Source organism: Megalobrama amblycephala, linkage group LG7 (assembly GCF_018812025.1).
Source record: "Megalobrama amblycephala isolate DHTTF-2021 linkage group LG7, ASM1881202v1, whole genome shotgun sequence".
Taxonomy (NCBI): domain Eukaryota; kingdom Metazoa; phylum Chordata; class Actinopteri; order Cypriniformes; family Xenocyprididae; genus Megalobrama; species Megalobrama amblycephala.
In genome coordinates, this window is record NC_063050.1 from 13,365,144 (window position 1) to 13,389,227 (window position 24,084).

At 38.6% G+C, this 24,084-nt stretch overlaps 1 protein-coding gene across 1 annotated transcript in view; it reads right to left on the reverse strand.

The window, feature by feature from the left end:
- Positions 1-24,084, reverse strand: part of LOC125271711 (B-cell receptor CD22-like) — a 51,956-nt gene that overhangs the window by 11,228 nt on the left and 16,644 nt on the right. The window contains exons 7-8 of the mRNA XM_048195892.1: positions 23,766-24,017; positions 7,966-8,313 (exon numbers count right to left, since the gene is read on the reverse strand). Coding sequence (XP_048051849.1) covers positions 7,966-8,313; positions 23,766-24,017 — 600 coding nt within the window. The remainder of the gene's footprint in view (positions 1-7,965; positions 8,314-23,765; positions 24,018-24,084) is intronic.

Here is a 24,084-nt window from a genome sequence, read left to right on the forward strand (position 1 = left end):
GACGGCCAAGTCAGTGGGCCGTACTATGGCAGCCCTGGTGGCTACGGAGCGGCATTTGTGGCTTAATCTCACTGAGATTAAGGACAAGGATAAGACGTTTCTCTTGGATGCCCCACTTGATCCTTCCAACCTTTTCGGTGACGCTATTACATCTGTCACTGAGAGGTTCCAAGAGGCCAAGAAACAGTCTGCCGCATTGCAGCAGTTTCTGCCTCGTCGGGCCCAAGTCCCTTCTGCTGCTGGGCGGGAGCAGCAGAAGCCGATTACGAGCTCCTCGCAATACAGACAACAACAGAAGCAGAGTGTTGCTACCCATACTCCCCCTCCGAGGAGTTGTGATGCGGGGCAACGCTCTCAGGCGAAGCCTTCTAAGGGCAAGACGGATCTGAGGGCCGTCATTGCTGCTAAGAGGGCTTCGTCTAAGAAATCCTGACGCCAGAGTAGTCAGGATCCTGAGGGTGGTCCCCTCCGGAGGCAATCGGTGTTCACCTCTTTATACGGTGCCCGTTTGCCTTCGGTGACCTCAGGGGGGCGCTCTGCCAACCCCGCCACATTGCCGGGGCGCAGTAGTTCCCCACGTGTCACCCGAGGGTGGCGCGCTCTCTCTGCAGCCATGCCAGTTGTTCCCTGCCGGGGCTCCGCTTCAGGGCACTGTGCTGGCTGCCCATATTCCACCAGAGGCCAGCCTCGAGAGGCTGCTTCACTTAGTAGATTTTTTGTCAGAGTGGAAAAATCTGTCAAAAGTATCTCAATGGGTCCTGCGCACAGTAGAAAAGGGGTATGCGATTCAGTTCAGATCACGCCCACCCCGATTCAATGGGATTCTGACTACTGTAACCCGAGCAGGCTCTGGTGTTGGTACAAGAAGTACAGACACTCTTGCGAAAGGAGGCTATAGAGAGGGTATGCAGGGCATCCACATTCTAAACTACATAGAAGATTGGTTGATTCTGGCTCAATCAGAGCAGATGGCGGTTCAACAACGAGATGTTGTTCTCGCTCACATGAAAAGGTTGGGGTTGAGTTTAAACGCAAAGAAAAGTGTGCTTTCTCCAGCTCAGAGAACCACTTATCTAGGCGTGGTATGGGATTCGGTGATTATGCGCGCCCGTTTATCTCCGGCTCGTATATAATCGATCCTCACTACCGTCTCAGACATAAATCTAGGCCAGTCACTCACTGTCAAACAGTTTCTGAGACTGTTAGGTCTTATGGCAGCAGCGTCCAACGTGATACCCTTTGGCCTGCTGAACATGAGACCACTGCAGTGGTGGCTCAAAACCAAGGGGTTCTCTCCGAGGGGGAATCTATTTCGTATGATCAGAGTCACGCGGCGTTGCTTACGTGCTCTAGTCATATGGAAGCAACCTTGGTTTCTGTCCCAGGGACCTGTGTTGGGGGCTCTCAGTCATCGCGTCACGCTAACGACAGATGCATCCCTCATGGGCTGGGGGGCGATCATGAGTGGTCGCTCAACTCGAGGTCTGTGGCAGGACCATCATCTTTCATGGCACATAAACTGCCTGGAGATGATGGCGGTATTTCTAGCATTGAAATACTTCCTCCCAGACCTCAGGGATCATCATGTGCTAGTCCGTTCAGACAACACATCGGTGGTCTCATACATAAATCATCAGGGGGGTCTGAGGTCACGCCCCTTATACAAGCTGGCGAATCAGATCCTCCTTTGGTCCCAAGGGAAATTGCTCTCTCAGGGCAGTGTACATCCCATGGTACCTGAATGTGGGAGCAGACATCCTGTCGAGGCAGGGGCCGAGGCCCGGGGAATGGAGACTTCACCCCGAGGTGGTGAAGCTCTTATGGGAGAACTACGGCGAAGCAAAAGTTGACCTGTTTGCGTCTCGAGAGACAACTCACTGTCCACTGTTGTTCTCGATGTCAAACCCAGCACCTCTTGGGCTGGATGCTATGGTACAGCCGTGGCCGAGGCTACCGCTGTATGCATTTCCCCCGATTGCGCTGCTCCCGGGAGTTCTGGAGAGAGTTCGCCGGGATGGGGTCCGTCTGTTATTAATAGCCCCGTTCTGGCCGGCCCGAGTTTGGTTCTCAGTCCAGAGCTCTCTCCACGAGGAAACTCTATACCTTGAAGTGGAGAATATTCACTTCTTGGTGTGAAAATCACCAGTGGGATCCAGTTAACTGCCCAGTTAGCGCAGTTCTGGACTTCCTGCAGGATAGATTTTCTTCAGGGTTATCCCCCTCCACGCTAAAGGTGTACGTGGCGGCCCTAGCTGCTTACCACGCTCCTTTCAGTGGGGTATCTTTGGGGAGACACCCGCTCATTACTCGTTTCCTTTGTGGCACTTTGAGGCTTAGACCTGCAGCACGCACGAGAGTACCGGCTTGGGATTTGGCCGTCGTCTTACAAGGCCTCTCTATGGCTCCCTTCGAACCCATCGAAGAGGTTCCAGAAAAATTCCTAACATTAAAGACAGTGTTTTTTATTACTATTATGTCTCTCAGGAGAATTGGAGACATACAGGCCCTGTCGGTATCTCCATCGTGCCTTGAGTTTGCGCCTGGTAATGTTAAGGCTTTCCTGTATCCCAGACCGGGATATATACCCAAGGTTCTCACTAATCCTGTGAGACCGATTGTGCTGCAGGCCTTCTGTCCTCCTCCTTTTGTGTCATCGGACCAGGAAAAGCTTAATCTGCTGTGTCCAGTTAGGGCACTGGATGCGTATGTCCACAGAGCTGTCATGTGGAGAAAGGCTGAACAGCTTTTTATATGTTTTGGAGCACCTAGGAAGGGTCTCCCAGCATCCAAGCAGAGAATGAGCAAGTGGGTGGTCGAGGCCATCTCACTTGCTTATGAGTCAGTTGGACAGCCTTCACCATTGGCTGTTAGGGCTCATTCGACTCGGAGTATGGCTGCCTCCAAGGCTTTAATTTCAGGGCTTTCCCTTAATGACATTTGTGATGCGGCAGGCTGGTCCTCACCGCATACATTTGTAAGGTTCTATGAAGTAGATCTCGGCTCCACTCCAGGGGTGCAGGTGTTACTGTGAGTTGTGCGCTTCGGCTTCACACGAACGGTCACTTGCTCATATGGCGACGTTGGGATTATCGTTCCCATAGCGACTACGCAGCGCAAGTTCCCTTGAAAGGAAATGTCTCGGTTATGTATATAACCTTAGTTCCCTGAATCGCTGCGTCGCCCTGCCATACTCCCGGCGTGCCCGTAAGCGACTTGCTTCAGTATTTCAGAAGCTGAATACAAGTCACTTGTTCAGGTAAACAGCAAAATGAGATGTGAATAATGACCTTCCTCAAGATTTAAAAAGAATATAAAAACATCAAAACACTCGTATGAAACTCGTGCGTATATTCAAGTGTTCTGAAGGCAAACAACAATCTCTGATGAGAAAGAAACCAGTGCAGTTTATTATTGAGTTCACAAGTTCGCCTGCCCATTCAGTCTGAATGGTTAATGGTAAAACAAACTTGGCTTGTTGTCCTCGAAGGAGGCTCGAACCCAAGGCTCGGCTCAAGCTCCAAGTTAAACCCCCCTATAACAGTACTGCATAGAGGGAGAATTAGAGAAATAGAGGAGGAGATGGGAAGGAGGAGGGATTCTGGAAAAATTGCACTAGGATGTTTGGAATGTTTGTTCAGTCTGGAATGTTTGGAATGTTGCTGGAATGTTCAGTCTTGGAATGTTTGTTCAGTCTGAATGGTTAATGGTAAAACAAACTTGGCTTGTTGTCCTCGAAGGAGGCTCGGCTCAAGCTCCAAGTTAAACCCCCCAAAAGATATTTACAAGGACAGCAAGCTGGACAGTCAACTAAGACTAGTTCAGCAATATAAGTACAGAAGACTAAAAAAGATGAGCAGAATATTTTTCGCTGTTGCCGTACTGAGGAAAAAATAAGGCAGCTTGTGTGATGAATTTCCTGCCGGAGCTAAAAGAGAAAATGAAGGCTCCTGCAGGAACAGAGTGGAGGATGAAATTACTGCTGTGGCAATGAGTAATAAGTTTAGAGAGCAGTGGGGGAGATATCATTGCTGTGGTAGATTGAAATAAAGTTTTAGTCTGAAACCTGATGCGAGAGTGGTGGCCAAAATCACTGCTGCGGCAGAGGGGAATAAAGTTTAATCTGAAAGCGGTTGCAATAGCACAGGCCAAAATACCTGCTGTGGTAGTAAAATTTATTCAATTCACATTTATTTGTATAGCACTTTTCACAATACATTTTGTTTCAAAGCAGCTTTACAGAAATATCATTACAATTTAGTGTAGTCTATTATCAGAGGTCACTGTGTCCAAGTAATGTATTTCAGAAATGTACATAGCCTATACAAATCACACAGTTATCTAAAAATGTATTAATTTACGCCAGAAACAATGGGCTCATTACATTAATTATTATAAGCTGGGAAAATTGATTACAATATATGGAAAATTTAGCATTGGTGTTTGCTAAAAGATTATTTTTTAATGAGGGGAGAAATTACTGCTGTGGCAGTGAGAAACAAAAGTCTAACTGGAGAGCCTGAAGGGAAACCCATGCTAGGTAGTCTTGCACTGAAGTCTGTTTGGAAAGTGTTTTGGAACAATGTTTCAAAGAGTTGGGAGTATTATTGTTGTTGACAAAGAGGGGATCAGCAGGAAATTCAATTTTTGAAACTTCTGTGGGCTAAAAATAAGGAAACGGACTGGTTTGTTTGGAGGGCTATGAGTAAATTAACAATGAAAATTGAATGGCTGCTCATTAACTGATCTGTTTTGCTAGGCTTGATATTGTGGATGGTGTCGCTGTATAATACTTGGAGGTTGGAGAAAGACAAATGGATCTGTGTTGTGGATCAAATTTGGAATTGCAAGTAGATTCTGCGCATTTGAAAAATCTAAAGAATGAGAGGATGAATAGAGTGTTGATTGTTCTGGTGATGTTTTCTTAGTGATTTTCTGCAGAGGACGAATAAACATTTGCTTAATACTTTACGAGTGACAAACGAGAATCTAAAAGGCTGGGTTCAGATATTTAAATTTGCGAGCTATTAATAGCAGGAGCTTTGCTGGCAAAAATTATATTGTAGGAGAAAATGAGATGATTGAGAATATTATTTATTGGAATGTCAGATCCACGTAGAGTGGCACCGGGGTGCATGACGAGCTTGCATATGGAGCCAATGTCCTAAATTTCTGAAGGGCAGAATTTGGACAATTGATTTTTAAATTCTGCTACACATTCTGCTTTATTTATAAATGAATCGCTAGTGGAAGACCAGATTAGCCGTCTGATGAATGGCATTAGTTCAGAGGAACTTGATCTGTTGATGCAGTAGACAGCGTTGGAGTTGTTGCAAATAGAAGAGAATGCTTTGGAGGCCCATTGTTTCCCCCACAGGATAGTGGCTGTGAAAAGAGGAGGGAGAAATCTCTGCTGCGGCAGTTAAGTAGCACGGTTTAATCAAAAAGCTGCATATGTAATGGTAATGTAACAGGTGAGATATCAGATAATGATGATACAGGCCGCTCTAAGTATATTTCTTCATAGCATTAGATGTTGTACAGCTGCTGTCTTGTCAAACGTGTTTGTTATAAATGAACGCGCTGGTGGTGCAGATATGGCATTATGAAGATAGCTTTTAAGATTCCAATCACAAGCCAAACTTTTGTAGCATCACAGCATGTGTCCAGTTGTAGCGCAGATGTGGTTTACTAATCCCGAACGGAGCAGTCCATCTTTAGAAATAGAATGATGCGGTAGCACTGATTTTCTCATGCTGTTTTTGTACATACAGTCTTAAAAGGGGGATCACAAATTATTATTATAATTAGTCACATTTATTTTGGATTGTTTTCCTTGAATCATGTTTATTAATTGAACAAAGCAATAGTGACATCAGCATGGAAATATTCACACAGTGGTTTAAGAACATCAATAAATATCATCTTGTGGATTTAACATGAAATTAACATGAGAGGCTCTCTCTCTTGCAATTTGGATGTGGCTGGCACATGTATGTCATAAACAAACAACTTGTAGAGATCTGTCAGAACCAGCAGCTATGACGATTAAGATTTGTACGAGAATCATCTAATGACCAAACCAGTTGGAATTAGCAAATGAAAAATGTCAGGAGAGTGATTTGCATTCACGATTCAAGATTTTAGTGAAATGTACCTGTAGCTGAAAGTAAACCATACTCAGACCACCAGCCGAGATGCTATCGGTTCTCTTTTAGAAGGATCTGAGATCTGAGATGTTCAACATATGGGCCAAAAAGTCCAGCGAACCATGCTTAGGCTCCTGAAAATGAGAACAAGCAGAAGTTCCATAGCGGTGTTGTGGGTCGGGTTTGCTACTAGGGCAGCTGTAAAGAGGGGGTGAGATGGCATTTGAGTTGATGTAGGTAGTGAATAGCTAGTGAAGGGTATAGCAGAGGCAGGCACTGTTTGCAGGGGCAGCCTCTCTCCTGGTTCAGTGTTAATTAAAGGAAAGTTATAGGAAGAAAGGAGGAGTCAGAGCAGTTCCTTGTTGCGGCTGGGAAAAATGCAGGAGAAAAATGGAGGGGAGCAGAGATGGGCATGTGTGGGCAAGGCTACGAGCAACGAGCGGCCCGTGCTTTACCGTTTAGGCATGTATTAAATAATTTCTTATTTCTTGGGCTTCACTTTTTGACTTTCTCTGTGTCTTGGGATTTTTCCATTGTGCAGCTCATGTACCTACCTAGACAAAACAAGAAGTAGTAGTCCTTGGACACACCGACACTCTCACACACAACCAGAAGTTGAAGACACACACACATTTACACACATACATTTCTTATTTGTTATTATTTTTCTTGAAATGCCATACATTGATTCTTAAGTCATATGATTGGATGCTCAAGCCATCCTGGAGATTGTTGTTTGACCTACGTCTATAAATATGACCCTTCTTCCTGAATAAATCTGAGAATGCTTTGTACCACACTTGATCTGTGTCTGCTTGGTCATTCTCCTGAGATATCTCTCGCTGCTGCTGCCACACATCACAGGGGTTGAGGCGCCTGTTTCTTAACTGATGACTGACACTACAAATATTCTACCTATTATTGAGATTTTGATCTAACAGCATGAAATCATTAAAATCATCGGGGGCGACGGATCAATTGGCCCATTTGCGAATCGAGGAAAAAGAGAGCAGGGATTTTGTTCGTCTTTCGTGAAAATTGGTAGTTCGCTGCGGCAAATAACTTGACTGGATGAAAGCGGCTGAGCTGGGGTGCGCTGATGCCTAGCCGAGGGCCCGAGGAGCCCTGGGTTTTAATGGCCGCCTGAACAAATTTGCAGGAGGACGCCGAGGATGACATGCTCACATTCCCTTGTTGTGTGTGGAAGGGGAACCAGAGGTAGAGGATCCTGGTGTAACTTGAAAACGGAAGAGTATTCTGCAGAACACTCTTTGTTGAAGGTAAAATGCTGGGTTGGGACATGCATTCAAACAACGAAGCGGGACCAAATGCTGGAAGAATTGCACTAGGATGACGCAGTGACTGCTGCTTATATACGCTCGTAATGAGGATTGACAGGACTGAATGTTTAGGCTCCTCCCGAACCTACATTTGGAACTACATTACAAATTATGTTCTTTCATGTAGTGTTTGAGAACAGCAGTTCAACCTGACCGAAGTGAAGATTTGTGCTAAATAAGACATTACATTGTAGTTTGTTACTGTTTTTCGATTAAACTCTATTGCACACCTTCACAACACTTGAATATCAGTCAAATGTCACATGATTTTAGGATAATTCTGCACCTTTTTTAAAGCTTGAAGAAGGAGTCAGCTGTCATTATATGAACAAGAGCGATCAGAGCATTTTATAAAATATCTCCTTTTGTGTTCCAACAAATAAAGAAGGTCATTCATCAGATTCAGTAACATAAGAAAGTGTTTGATGTGTGTGTTTGTGTGTTTCTGTGGTCTATTTCTGAGAGTTCACTAGTTTTACCTGTGACGTCAAGCTGAACTCCAGGAATCCCCGTCCATTTTCCACCATCAATGTTTGTAGTAAATCTGCAGTAGTAGACGTGTTTATCAGCTTCTCTTACATTTGTCAAAGTGATGCTGGAAGTGTCTTTATTTTCTCTGTGATACTGAACTCTTCCTATTTTTCCTGGGTCATTTCTCAGGTCAGATAGTTTTCCATCAGTTACAACAGTTTTGGTCCAGAAGACTGTACTGATCTCATAATCATGAGGATATGTTAAAGTACAGGATATTTTCACTGTTGATCCCTTTAATGCACAAACATATGAAGGGCTGTAATTCACTCCCCAATCCTGCTGACCATCAACCCCTAAACACAGAAATGAGAAATGAAGAGGCTTTCAGGTGTTTCAAATTCAAATGTACAACAAATAACTTTTAACTTTTGAATATTTTTATGTCAGTTGACAGTAAAACACTGATGTCAGTTTCTAAGTGTGAAGATCTCAGTCATCTTTTGTTCAAATATCTGTATAGTGAGTGAAACTGAAGACTCACCCGCAGTCATGATCACTACGATCAGAGGAAGAGACTTTATGAGAGACGACACCATAGTGACTTCTGCAATCAGAAAACTCACAATTATCACATTATGAACATCATCTCTATACAACATCACAAACTCTATTTGACAGATAAAGCACATGATGATTTCAGAATAATTCACGGCTCATTGAAGGCTTGACATGAACTGATGATGTTTCTCATGTCAGGCCTTCTGTGTCTAAAGAGCTTCACACAATATTTACACATGAATCTACAACAGATATTGAGCTTCTGGAGTTCAAATCACTTCATCAAATCAACATTCACCTAAAACAGTTTGATAAATATCAGTCGTAGCCCTACTGAATGATTTTAACTCATAAACAATAATGGTAACAATGTTCTTACCGCTCTGCAGTGTCAGTGTGTCAGTGTCGACGCCCAAATGACAAAATCATCATCAGTTTAAGCCATCAAACGCCTGCAGTTTTCACACTTTATAAAGTGCAGCTAAATGTTGGTCTTGCTCTTCCTGGTGATGTGTGACCTCATCTCAACTACACAAGAACAACTGGAGAAGAGAGTTAATGTCTCCAGATGTCAAACACAAGCTTTATCTCTGTAGAGCTCACTATTGTTAAATCTTTGTGAGAGAATATGTGAAAGATGTTTGCTTTGAGAAAGAGTAAAGATGTTCATCATGTCTGCAGGAGCGTCTGAGCAGAATCTGTGGTCAAGCTTTACAAGTCTTAGTTTCACTTCCTCTTCCTCTCTCTCACACAAACTCTGTGTTTAACACATAAAGTGGTGGGCGACACACACACGTACACCATGTCTTAACCATCAGAAACTACATAATGATTAAGTGGGTCAGTGCCAATTAGTGTGGCCATTTCCATAACAACAAAAAGGAGGACACTTTGCGGCGTTTAGTGAGTCAAGAATAATTGCATAGGATTCTGGTGTACTCGCAACTACAATGTACTCATAATACAATTTTGTCCATTATATCGATGGTATCATCGCATGTTTGATATATTGCATGTTTATGAACTATCTGATTGTTTGGCTATTTCTTGGATATTCTGTGAGAGGACCACGCGGGAATGGAGATCGGCTTCATTATAGTCGTGACTTTCTCATGGAGTGCCGTGCTTTCAACTTTTTCAACTCTTGTTCCAAACCACAGGAGTTTCCACAAATATTTATCTCTGTTGTTTACATTCATCCAAGGGCTAATGTGGAAAATGCATCTGATATTTTATGTAAAACGGTGCATCGGTTGCAGAGCATTTCTCCAGACGCACCTAACATCATGATGGGAGACTTTAACCATTGTAAAATGAAGAAATCACTTTTTGACCAATACAGGGAGTGCAGAATTATTAGGCAAGTTGATTTTCTGATCATATTTTTTTTCCAAGCACATTTTACCAATTCCAATCCACATCAATCTTAATAACTACTATTAATATTGTTTTTAATCATTTATAAGTGATATATAATTGTTCATGAAGGCTGGAAATGAAAAATGCCTTATATTCAGGTGTGCAGAATTATTAGGCAGGTTTTCTTTTACAGGCAAAATGAGCCAAAAAAGAGATTTAACTCTGACTGAAAAGTCAAAAATTATTAAATATTCATGAGAAGGACGCAATACTAATGCAATACTAGAAATTGCAAAGTTAAAGCATGACCAAGGGAAAGCAAAATGCTCATTGGGTCAGCGGGGTCATACAAAAACAAGTGGAGAAGAAAAGACACATGTTAACTGCAAAATAATTAAGAATTAAGTGTGAAACCATCAGGAACCCTTTAGTCTCCAGCGCCACCATTTTCACCAACTGCAGCCTACCTGGAGTCTCCAGAAGTGCAAGGTGTCAGGATCTCAGAGACTTGGGTTAGGTAAAGAAACCTAATAAATGACCCGCTCTTAATAAGAATCACAAGCTGAAGTGTTATAAAATACATGAAGACTGAGTTTTTATAGGCCTTATAGACAGACGGCTTGAGAATGACTCCTGAAGGACCAGCACCACATCCTCTTGTACCACTGTTTGAAGAATTTATCTTCCAGAATCTGGCAGTAAGTTTTGGAAGATCATTTTTAGTCCATCTCTGCAAGACAGACATTTCAGGATAATAGATAGACTAAAAGTGAACTCCCACATCTTACTGCCAGATTTTGGAAGATAAATTCTTCAAACAGTGGTACAAGAGGATGTGGTGCTGGTCCTTCAGGAGTCATTCTCAAGCAGTCTGTCTATAAGGCCTATAAAAACTTAGTCTTCATGTATTTTATAACACCAGCTTGTGATTCTTATTAAGAGCGGGTCATTTTTTAGGTTTCTTTACCTAACACAAGTCTCTGAGATCCTGACACCTTGCACTTCTGGAGACTCCAGGTAGGTTGCAGTTCTGGAAAATGGTGGCGCTGGAGACTAAAGGGTTCCTGATGGTTTCACACTTAATTCTTCACCTTAATTCTTAATTATTTTGCAGTTAACACGTCTTTTCTTTTCCACTTGTTTTTGTATGACCCCGCTGACCCAATGAGCATTTTGCTGTCCCTTGGTCATGCTTTAACTTTGCAATTTCTAGTATTGCATTAGTATTGCGTCCTTCTCATAAGCATTTAATAATTTTTGACTTTTCAGTCTTGAGTTAAATCTTTATTTTTGGCTCATTTTGCCTGTAAAAGAAAACCTGCCTAATAATTCTGCACACCTGAATATGAGGCATTTTTCATTTCCATCCTTCATGAACAATTATATATCACTTATAAATGATTAAAAACAATATTAATAGTAGTTATTAAGATTGATGTGGATTGGAATTGGTAAAATGTGCTTGGAAAAAAAATATGATCAGAAAATCAACTTGCCTAATAATTCTGCACTCCCTGTATGTGGATCCTCCTACTAGATATGGGAAATGTCTGGATCTTTGTTATGGGTCTATTAAAGTCATCATTGAGAGCCCCTTTGGGCCTGTCCGACCATCATGTTGTCTATCTGGCCCCTGTTTACAAACCTGTCCTCAAAAGGGAAAAGACTGAGATAAGAGTAGTTCCTGTGTGGTCTGAGGACTCAATTCAAAAGCTGAGGGGGTGCTTTGATTGTACAGACTGGGATTTGTTTAAACAAGTGTGTACTGATCTAGATGATCTCACAGAGACTGTATCAAATTCTATTGTATTTTTTGAAGACTTGGTAATTCAAAAGAAAAAGTGCATAGTATTTCCAATTACCAGGCCTTGGATCACTAAACAGGTTAGGAATGCAGTCATGGTAAGGAATAGTTATTTCAAACATGGTAACAGTATTCGATACAGAGAAGCCCATAAACTAGTGAAAAAAGAAATAAAATTAGCAAAATTGCGGTATAAGGAAAAAATAGAAACTATGTTTACTAACGGGAGATCTCATGTAGCCTGGGATGGAGTAAAATCTATAATTGGAACTAAACAGAAGACAAAAGGTATTACTTTACAAGGCAAACTCGACTATGAACTAGCAAGGCAAGGCAATTTTATTTGTATAGCACATTTCATACACAATGGTAATTCAAAGTGCTTTACATAAAGAAGAAGAAGAAAAATAGAACATAAGGAATAGAAATAACAGTAAAAACAGAGAATTTTGCAATCTGGATGGATGAGCAAGGAAGTCTTAGGGAGGTTTTTGTTGTTGTTGTTGTTGTTGTTGTTGTTGTTGTTGTTGTTGTTGTTGTTGTTGTCCATCAGAGCAGATCTAAATGGATCTTCCTCACATGACAGGACCACTACCTGTTAAGGCACCTCAAACTGATAAACAAAGTTTCAATCTCCCCTTTTGCCAAGACACCTCACACAGCCCTAATCCCCCTTCCGGAGATATCTTATCTATGCAATGCAGTTCAAATTTCCCCTTTGGAAATTTCGTGGCGTAACAGCTAAAAGCAGACTCTCCTTGCTTTAAGTAAACCCTTGGTATTTCTAAATGACTTGATTCTGATGATCTGAGTGATCTGTTAGGTTTATATTCTATGAGCATATCTGCCATGTATTGAGGTCCTAGGCCATTGAGTGATTTATAAACAAGAAACAGTACTTTAAAATCAATTCTAAATGCAACTGGAAGCCAGTGCAAGGACCTGAGGACTGGTGTGATGTGTTCATGTTTCCGGGTTCTGCTCAGAATCCTGGCAGCAGCGTTCTGTACGAGCTGCAGCTGTCTTATGGTCTTTTTGGGAAGATCAGTGAGGAGCCCATTACAATAATCTACCCTGCTGGTGATGAAAGCATGAACAAGTTTCTCTAAGTCTTGACTGGAGACAAAGCATCTAATTCTTGCAATATTTTTGAGATGATAATATGCTGATTTAGTTATTGTCTTTACATGGCTACTGAAACTCAGGTCTGACTCCAAAATCACACCAAGATTCCTGACTTGATTTTTAGTTGTTTGACCCCTAGAGTGAAGGTGTGCGTTCACTTTGAGAACTTCATCTTTGTTTCCAAAAGCAATGACTTCAGTTTTGTCTTTGTTTAACTGAGGGAAGTTTAGGCACATCCAATTTTTTAATTTCATCAATGCATTGGCACAGGGAGTCAATGGGGCTGTAGTCGTTAGGTGATAGGGCTAGGTAAATCTGGGTGTCATCTGCATAGCTGTAATATGCAATTTGGTTCTTTCTCATTATTTGGCTCAGTGGCAGCATGTATAGGTTGAACAGGAGGGGTGCAAGTATTGAACCTTGAGGGACTCCGCATGTCATGGATGTCCACTCAGACTTATGGTCACCGATCCTCACATAATAACCTCTCCCTTCTAAGTATGACCTGAACCATTTAAGGACCATCCCAGAAAGCCAGTTTTCCAGCCTGTCAAGAAAGATGTTGTGATCAACAGTGTCAAACGCAGCACTGAGGTTGAGTAGAACCAGCACTGATAATTTACCTGAATCTGTGTTTAGGCGAATATCATTTATTATCTTTATGAGTGCTGCCTCTGTGCTGTGATGCGGTCGGAAACCAGATTGAAAGTTGTCAAAATATCCATTCAAGCTTAAGAACTTGTTCAGCTGATTGAAAACAACTTTTTCAATGATCTTGCCAATGAAAGGAAGATTTGAGATTGGTCTGTAGTTGCTCAATATGGTGTAATCCAGATTGCTCTTTTTCAGGAGGGGCTTAACAACTGCAGTTTTCAGGGATTTTGGAAAAGTCCCAGAGAGAAGTGAGGCATTTACCACTTCTAGGAGATCTGCTACTAAACAGTTAAACACGCTTTTGAAAAAAGATGTGGGAAGTGTGTCAAGGGCGCAGGTTGATATTTTAAGGTGCTGTACTGTTTCTTCCAAAATTGTATCATCAATTGCTTTGAAAACAGACATAATAGCTACTTTCTGAGGCTGTGAACTGATCTGTTTTACCTCAGTACAAGGATGTGCTGATCGCCTTTCTGATATTATTAATTTTCTCAGAGAAGAAGGAAGCAAACTCACAGCATTTGCTGTTTGAGAGCATTTCACTGGGAATCTGACTTGGGGGGTTTGTTAATCTCTCTACAGTAGCAAAAAGAGTGTGGGTGTTGTTTAAGTTTCTGTTTATAATATTTGAGAGGAAGGTCTGTCTAGCTTTGCCTAGTTCCACATTGAAAGCATGAAGGATATTTTTATAGATGTTATAGTGGATTTCAAGTTTTGTCTTTCGCCACATGCGCTCAGCTTTTCTGCACTGTCTTTTCATATTTTGCACTGCTGTTGAGTTTCTCCACGGTGCTTTTTGTCTGCCACTTTTCTTCCTGACTTTCACAGGAGCAATGTTATCAATAACATTCTGTACTTTTGAGTTAAAAGAATCAAGGAGAAAATCAACAGTGTCTGCAGATATGCTTGGTGTTAAAGATATAGCCTTCATAAACAGTGCACTAGTATTCTCATTTAAGCATCGCTTTTTGACCGAGATAGATCTATCTTCAACAGTCGGAGAGATCAATATATCAAAGAAAATACAGAAATGATCAGATAGCGCTACATCTTTAATGACAATGGATGAAATGTTTAGACCCTTACTAATAATTAAATCCAGAGTGTGTCCACGATTGTGTGTGGGTCCATGTTCCTGCTGAGTCAGATCAAAAGTATTCAAAACTGTTAGGATTTCTTTTGCCATATTGGATTCTGCATTTCTATGTGGATGTTAAAATCCCCAGTAACAGCAAAACAGTCAAACTCTGAGGAAATTTATGGCAAGCCGTTTTGACTTTTATTCATTCTCAGGATATGAATTCTTGATATCAACAATTCAGTTTTCACTAGTTAAAATGCTAATTCTTGATATCAGGAATTACATTTCCACTAGTAACAAGGTTAATTTTTGATATCAACAATTCAATTTTCACTAGTTAAAATGCTTATTTTTGATATCAAGAATTATTTTCCACTAGTAAAAACTAGAATTCTTGATATCAGCAATTTATATCCTGGGAAAGGCAATAGGCAAGCCGTTTTGACTTTTAATCATTCCCAGGATATGAAATTTTCATATCAACAATTCAGTTTTCACTAGTTAAAATGTTAATTCTTGATATCTGGAATTACATTTCTACTAGTAACAATGACAATTGTTGATATCAACATTTGAATTTCCACTAGTAAAAATGTTAATGCTTGATATCAACAATGATGTCATCACTCGCAGAAATATGTATTCTTGATATCTTTAATTGTATTTTCACTAGTGAAATGTCACCATAGGCTGCCATTCAAATTCAATTGTTGATATCAAGAATTGAGTTCTTACTAGTTGAAATTCCAATTTCACATATCAGAAATACAATTCTTACTAGTAAAAATGCGAATTTTTGATATCAATAATTCGGTTGTCACTAGTTGAAATGTCAGTTCTTGATATCAACAATTGAATTGCTACTAGTAACAATGTTCATTTTTGATATCAATAATTTGATTGTCACTAGTGACAATGTTAGTTTCTGATATCATGAATGTGATTATTACTAGTAAGAAAGCCATTTTACATATCTGAAATTGTTGATATCAGAAATGCACCTTCAGATATCAAAAATGAAAATTTTTACTATTAGCAATTCAATTGTTGATATCAAGAACTGACATTTCAACTAGTGACAACTGAATTCTTGATATCAAAAAATTCGCATTTTTACTAGTAACAATGTAATTATTGATATCAACAAAGAGAGTTGATATCCGAAATTGCTCTTGCAACTAGTGAAAATTCAATTACTGATATCTAGAAACGGGTAAACACAGGTAAAGAAAAAAAAAAACAGGTAATTTTACAGGTAAAAATAGCTATGGTAATGAGCTAATGAATATTAATGAGATGTGGTTTTCGCATAATCCTCTGTAAGCCAAAGATGGAGGAAGAACATCCGTCCAGAGAAATGGCTCCTTTATTTTTTTGTTTAGTTAATAAAACATAAAAATTATATTATGGCTTGATTTTTTTTTTTTTTTTTTTTAATTGTTAAAAAAAGTAGTTTCATCCTGTTTGTTTTTATTGGCCACGGGGTCCTTTTGAGAATTAAGGGGAAAAAATGAACAAGGCATTCATGTATCATTTATTTTACCATTGACATGAACATAAGAAAAATAACCTCATGTCGTTTTTCATGTTTATTTTTGTTTTCATTACACTGTCTAATGCATCAATGGACTATTTTTTTGTTGTTCCATCCATGACATTTACATATGGCTCTAATACAGAATGTGTCGTCATTGTGCCCAAATTCGTGCCGGTGTTTCTCTTTGATTAAAGGCCTGTGCATTGTAAAACAGTGTAATGAAACGTTATTGGCTACTGAACATTTTTACTGTACATTTTGATGTATTATGTACACCGACACCTTCTCATATGGGATAGCCTAATAATGAGCCGAAATATTTGCACTCTCTGTCCAATGGATGCGTAAATATGGCATGATAGCTACACTGTAATGTGCTAATAACTTGTATTATTTTTATTTACAGTAATATGTTGTCCATTAACTTGAAGTATAGGGCCACATTGGACAAGATGAATGATAAAGTCTTTTTAAACCTCTTTCCTATTCCCGTCGGCCATTTTAATGTCACATTAAATATAACACTGGATAACTCGTCTGATAGTCCAGTTGCATAATATATTTGAATGAAATATGCATCTGGAATGTCTCTCAATTGTAGTGGGTTTGGAGTGGAAGAGACAATGATTTAATAAGAATGTAATCTTGCCCATCGGGTTGTCAGCCTGTTATTATTATTGTTGTTGTCGTTGTTATTGTCGTTTTACTTTATAACTATAATGTTTCCTTAAAACCTAACAATGGTAGTATCATAAAATAACTAATGAATGCTTTATTCGTAAACTTTTTTTTCTGTTTTGGTAAAGTGCCTCTACTGTTCCATTACAGAGCTTTTGCCTGCAAAACAATACGGAATAGAATGGAATCGTGTATGTTATGTTAAAAGAGATGAATAAAATGGTCTCTTCATTTTAAATGTAGGCCTACAGCAATCATGTCTGGAAACTTGACAAATAATATTTTATTGGGGCATGTAAAAGTAAAAAAACAAAGAAAAAAATGATAGAGAAAAGATTAAGGTTAAAAGATTCCTTATCGTATGGCCCCCTCTAGTGGCCAACAGTAATATCACAGCCTTAATCTTCCAGGTGAAATGGCTGTTTTGAATTTGATTTTACACTCACCACCAGCATCGTAAATTCATAAAACTCAGCATGTGTGGTCATTTATTGTTCTCTATGTTTACAAAGTTTTTATAAGTTTGATATACATGTGTTGGTAATGGGCTGTTCGTGCTCATACAGTAATGAAATGACCAAATATTAATTTAGTGCATTCCCAGTGTCCGTAGCTGTATCCCTTCTTGACCTTACCCTAAAATCAGTGTTTTCTGAGTTAGAAAAAAAGTGCTTCAGAGAATTATTTTAAGCATGCAGTTAAGACAATTTGATGCATTCCACATAGGCCTACACAAAAAGTAATTGGCCTAAGATTCATTCTGTTTGCCCTATATAAAAATATCATTATTTTATTTGCGATAACCCGGAAGCCTGTTCTCTTCTTGGACGAGTACAGTTTAAATCCGTGGGAACAAACTGCGAAATGTGAAAATAGCTCTAAGTGAAAATAGCAACAGAATCTATTTACACTAAGTGAAAATAGCACCATTTCTTATATGCTACTTACACTAAGTGAAAAAAGCTAAATATTCTATTTGCCCTATAAAAAAGTATTCTCTTTGCAATAAGTGCACATAGTAGTTAGATGCTATATTTACAGGCTACTTATAAATGGTGTCAGATAATATTTGTACATTAGTGTTGTTGTACATTAAACGGTGCAATAATAACAGACAGGGACATGCAGAGAGTTCCTCAGGGGCAGGGGCTCAAATGTAAAAAAGGGGCAATGTAATATATATATATATATATATATATATATATATATATATATAGGTTATGTTTTTGCAAGAAGGCTGCATATATTTGATAAAACAGTAATATTGTGAAATATTTTTACAGTTAAAATAATGGTTTTCTGTTTTAATACACTTCAAAATATATTGATTTATGTGAAACAAAACTGCATTTTTTAGCATCATTACTCCAGTTTTCAGTGTCACATGGTCCTTCAGAAATCATTCTAATATGATGATTTATTATCAATGTTACAAACAGTTGTGCTGCTTAATATTTTTTATAACCTGTGATACCAGCCTACACTAATAGGCCTGTAGGTGGCACTTGGGCTTCATTAACTATGATAGTTTCATAAAAGAGTAAACGGTGTATCAATATACATAAATACACTAAATTAATTGAGCGGTATACTTCCATTATTGCGAATTTTGGTGCTGCATGGTACAGTGCGTTGTAGTCAGTTTACATCCACTTTGTCAACGATGCAGTTTGACTTATAAAAAAATGCACAAACCGCAGAAATAGGAAGTCTTTTTAATTTCTTAAGTTCGTAAGTTCGACACTTTTCGAATATCTTATTTTTATATCTTCATTTTTATTGAAGATAAATGCCTTTCCAATCTGATGGATGGGAAAAGGAAGAAGAGCGAGTTCGGCAAAAGGCGGATTCGAACCTCTGTCAATTTGCGTCAAAACTATTTTTAACGCGCCTTACCTACACTTCGACAAGCCGTTTTGACTTTTATTCATTCCCAGGATATCAATTGTTGATATCAAGAACTGAACTGTTGATATCAGGAATTACATTTCCACTAGTAAAAACTTCATTCTTACTAGTAAGAATGAAGTTTTTACTAGTAAGAATGAAGTTGTTACTAGTAAGAATGTAGTTGTTACTAGTAAGAATGAAGTTTTTACTAGTAAGAATGAAGTTGTTACTAGTAAGAATGAAGTTTTTACTAGTAAGAATGAAGTTTTTACTAGTAAGAATGAAGTTGTTACTAGTAAGAATGTAGTTTTTACTAGTAAGAATGAAGTTGTTACTAGTAAGAATGAAGTTTTTACTAATAAAAATGAAGTTTTTACTAGCAAGAATTGTATTTCTGATATGTGAAATTGGAATTTCAACTAGTAAGAACTCAATTCTTGATATCAACAATTGAATTTGAATGGCAGCCTATGGTGACATTTCACTAGTGAAAATACAATTACAGATATCAAGAATTCTAGTTTTTACTAGTGGAAATTCAAATGTTGATATCAAGAATTAACATTTCCACTAGTAAAAACTTCATTCTTACTAGTAAAAACTTCATTTTTACTAGTAAAAACTACATTCTTACTAGTAAAAACTTCATTCTTACTAGTAAGAATGAAGTTTTTACTAGTGGAAATGTAATTCTTGATATCAACAATTCAGTTCTTGATATCAGGAATTACATTTCCACTAGTAACAATGTTCATTCTTGATATCAACATTTGAATTTCCACTAGTAAAAACCAGAATTCTTGATATCTGTAATTGTATTTTCACTAGTGAAATGTCACCATAGGCTGCCATTCAACAACAACTGAATTGTTGATATCAAGAATTAAATTGTTGATATCAAGAAGTAACATTGTTACTAGTGGAAATGTAATTCCTGATATCAAGAACTGAATTGTTGATATCAAGAATTCATATCCTGAGATGTGAATAAAAATCAAAACGGCTTGCCATAGAAATTGCTGATAACAGTTCTGTAAAGTCCTCCACAAAGGCTGGAGAGTATTTTGGAGGCCTGTAAATAACTATAAGTAGAATGCGAGGAGCACCTTTTAACACAATACCCAAGTATTCGAAAGACAAGTAATCACCAAATGACACTTGCTTGCATTGATAGACAAACAAACAATGAAAATAAGTCAGTTCTTTCCATTGACTGTTTTTTCTGTAGCCAGTATTGGAAAGTCTGGAGAGGACCACTTATCTGTGGAGAGGACTCAGATTTTCCAAGTGGTGCAGTCTGGTTATTTTTGTACTGCTATACAATTTAAAAAGTAGAATTTAATAAATTACTAACCCTTAACATACCATTAATTATGAACTATTCTGGATCACTGTGTTTGAGTATTTATATTTTGACCAATCCAGAAGTATTTGAGACCATTTCCAGAAGTAAAGTAGTGATGAATCACAATACTAATATTCTAATTCATCACTACTTTACTTCTGGAAATGGTCTCAAACTCAATTCCTGGAGGGCATCCTGTAGAATTCAACACACCTGATCCAGCAAATCAAGCTCTTCAGGATTACTACAAACTTCCAGGCAGGAGAGTTGGAGTTGGTTGAAGCTAAACTCTGCAGGACATGTCCCTCCAGGAGCAGAGTTTGCTGGCCGTTTAATACATACATTACTTAACAAAACCTATATGTTTATTATCGTGACTAATATCCTCTAGATGTCAGTCTGAACACACATGAAATATCAGTTATAATGTCAGTTATAATAATAAAATAAACAGCAGCTATGAGAGAAATGTTTATTTGAGATCTCAGTCTTTTAAACACTACAAAAATGATTAAGTTCCTCCAGTAAAGATACAGTAGAATAAAATCCAGTCAACAGAGCGTCAGACATGACAGAGAAACTGAGACTTTAATACAATCAGATTCAGACTGAACTGAGTTTAACATGAAAATACTGCTTAACTGTGAAATTAACATACATAAATTCAATTTTAATACTCCAGTGAAGCAGTTTCAACAAGTTTTCTCCTAAAATGCATTTGCTTATGAAGCACAATCATAAAATATGACATGCAGGCTAAAATATAGATGTACAAAAATAATTCTGCAAACTCTTATAAGCTCAATTACAATATACAGTTTAATAAATCAGAATGTTATTGATGATGAAATGATGTTCATGAGCTGATGATGATGGGCAGTTTCTGAGGAGCTTCAGTTGTTTCATATTAGCAGTAATACAGTGAGGAGAGTTTAATGTGGATCTGCTGAAGTCACTGCTAGAGTCTCATATTCAGAAGATCTGGACTGAAGCTCAAGAGCCGTGTAGGTGTCATCAGGAGCTCTGGACTGAACAGACTGTGAGAGACAGATCAACAAACAGCCTGTTTATGTGTGGATCTGCTGAATCTGACTGTAAAAAGTGTTGGAGACATTTACTGACTGCGATTGTGCTGTAAATGTCAGCAGATGTTCTGGACGCTGGATCCAGAGCTGTGTATGTATCGTCACTCGCGTCAGCCGTCTATAGAGAGAGATTTCTGCACTTATATTGCTTCATGTACACTATTGTATTCATAGTTCAATACAACAATACAATCACACTGTGTTTCAGTTGTAGATGGAGGAGTGTGTTTGTCGACTCGCCTGCTTTTGATTCACGTCTTCAGATCCACCTTCTCTCCTCTTCTTCCTCCTGAAAACAGAAAACGATTAGAAATGTATTAAAATATATTAAAAAAGAAAATGATTGAAATAGAGTCCATTTACTTTAGATGTGAGATTGATTTTTGTAGATTTCTTAGTGAATTGACTTAGATTTAGTGTGCAGATAAACTTCACTTACTTTATGAATACGATGATGATGATGATGATGATGATGATGAAGATCAATCCTCCACATCCCGCTACGATCCCAGAAACTGTGTGCAGAGCAGCTCTCTGAACCCCTGAAACAAGATGATCATGAAGATCATTTCACACGTGAGACAGATGAACCTGAAAGAGTGTCTGCTGATGGACAGATGATCTACATGAAATACATGTAAAATACAGAAATATATATTTATTGTTACCAACGATTACTGAAGTGAATCTCTAAGTAGAAATCAAGAGATTTTATTTGAGAGATGAGATCTGAAAGGTGAAAATCTGAACTGATGCACAATAAACAATTTTATATTTACTGATTCATCAACTTTAGATTCATGGCGAGCCTCTAATCACAGACTCTTGATTCATCAATTCATTTTACTTTAGTAAGAATAAATCATGTTTAATCATGCAGTCTGACATTTTAAAACAAAACTGAACTAAAATTTATTCTGAATAATCTGAGATTCTCTGATATTAATGATTCAGTTTGTACTCACATTAAACTTTAAGATAAACAGGTGGAGAGATCAGATGATCATGTCCTCTTACAGCACATCTGTAGTTTCCTTCATCAGAACGACTGACTGACTGCAGATGAAGCTGATTCTCTTTCTCAATTCCTTCAGTGACTCTCTGTGTGTTTCTGAACCAGATGAATGTTGTTTGTTCAGTCAGAGAGCAGCTGCTTTTACATGTCAGAGTGACTGAATCTCCCTCTTTCACTCTCTGCTGTGTCTCCACCTGCAGGTCTGACACAACAACAACAACAACAACAACAACAACTCTCATTTTGAATAACAACATAAAGTTATAACAATGTAAACCAGGGCTAGCCAGGTATTCAGTTTAGTTTCTGCCAACCTTGGGTTTTAGGCACCAAGAAAGTATTCTTAATATTTGTTGGAGCTCCAAAATAGGGCGTAACTTCCTCCAATTGACAGAGAGGCACATGACACACATGCATGCTTTTTTTTTTTTTTTTTTCCACAATCCAGTTCAGCATAAACTCCACCCTGCAGCCAATTCATGTCAATCACAGTGCTGATTTCCTACGCAATGCTACAGGCAATGCTAAACCCTAAACCTACCCTACATATATATATATATATATATATATATATATATATACCATTCTTTATCAACAACATGAAGTGCATTAAATATGCATAAAACATGAAGGGGTTCTGATGGAACCGCAGGAGGTTTATGAGTTTAATGAAGAGTTATTATTTAAATAATAAAAAAATCCCTGCATTGCATGTAAATATGAAATAATGTGAATTACATTTTAATCTAAAATGTAATTTAAACTAATTACAAGTACTTAATTTTTTTAATGTGATGATGTAATCCAGATCACATGATCACATCAGTTTCTACACAGCACTGTATACGGCTTGACTCTCATTCATACATACAGTATTTGAGGCGCTACTGTAAGCTGCTGTGAGAACGGGACATTTCCACACTCACACAAGTAAATCCAGTCGTCATTCCCAAAAACGGACAGTGTGAACCCAGCCTCACTTCAGTGTGATAAAGAATGAATAAGGTGGCAGTTACATAACAAATTATCTCAGTGTGTGTGTGTGTGTGTGTGTGTGTGTGTGTGTGTGTGTGTGTGTTTCTGTGGTCTATTTCTGAGACTTCACGAGTTTTACCTGTGACGTCAAGCTGAACTCCAGGAATCCCCGTCCATTTTCCACCATCAATGTTTGTAGTAAATCTGCAGTAGTAGACGTGTTTATCAGCTTCTGTTACATCCGTCAAAGTGATGCTGGAAGTGTCTTTATCTTCACTGTGATACTGAACTCTTCCTCTTTTTCTTTGGTCATTTCTCAGGTCAGGTAGTTCTCCATCAGTTATAGCAGGTTTGGTCCAGTAGACTGTACTGATCACATGACCAGGAGGATATTTTAAAGTACAGGATATTTTCACTGTTGATCCCTTTAATGCACAAACATATGAAGGGCTGTAATTCACTCTCCAATCCTGCTGACCATCAACCCCTGAAACACAGAAATTAGGAAAATAATTAAAGACAGTTTCAGCAACAAACACAGAAAACTTTCATTTTCTTCTGCACTTTTTACAACACACTACTAAATATTATTTTCCCAATTTCTGTGGGCCTACAATAGATTTACATATTCAACAAATGGAATTTAGAAATTCCAAGTGTGTGAAATATTTCACTGTTAATGAATCAGTTTGTACTCACAATCTACTTTGAGATAAACAGGTGGAGAGTGAAGATGTTCATTTCCTCTTACGGCACATCTGTAGTATCCAGTATCAGAACGACTGACTGACTGAAGATGAAGCTGATTCTCTTTCTCAATTCCTTCAGTGAATCTCAGTGTGTTTCTGTACCAGATGAATGTTGTTTGTTCAGTCAGAGAGCAGCTGCTTTTACATGTCAGAGTGACTGAATCTCCCTCTTTCACTCTCTGCTGTGTCTCCACCTGCAGGTCTGACACAACAACAACAACAACAACTGATTCACTGTCAGCTTAAAGTGAGACTCAATAATAATCAGT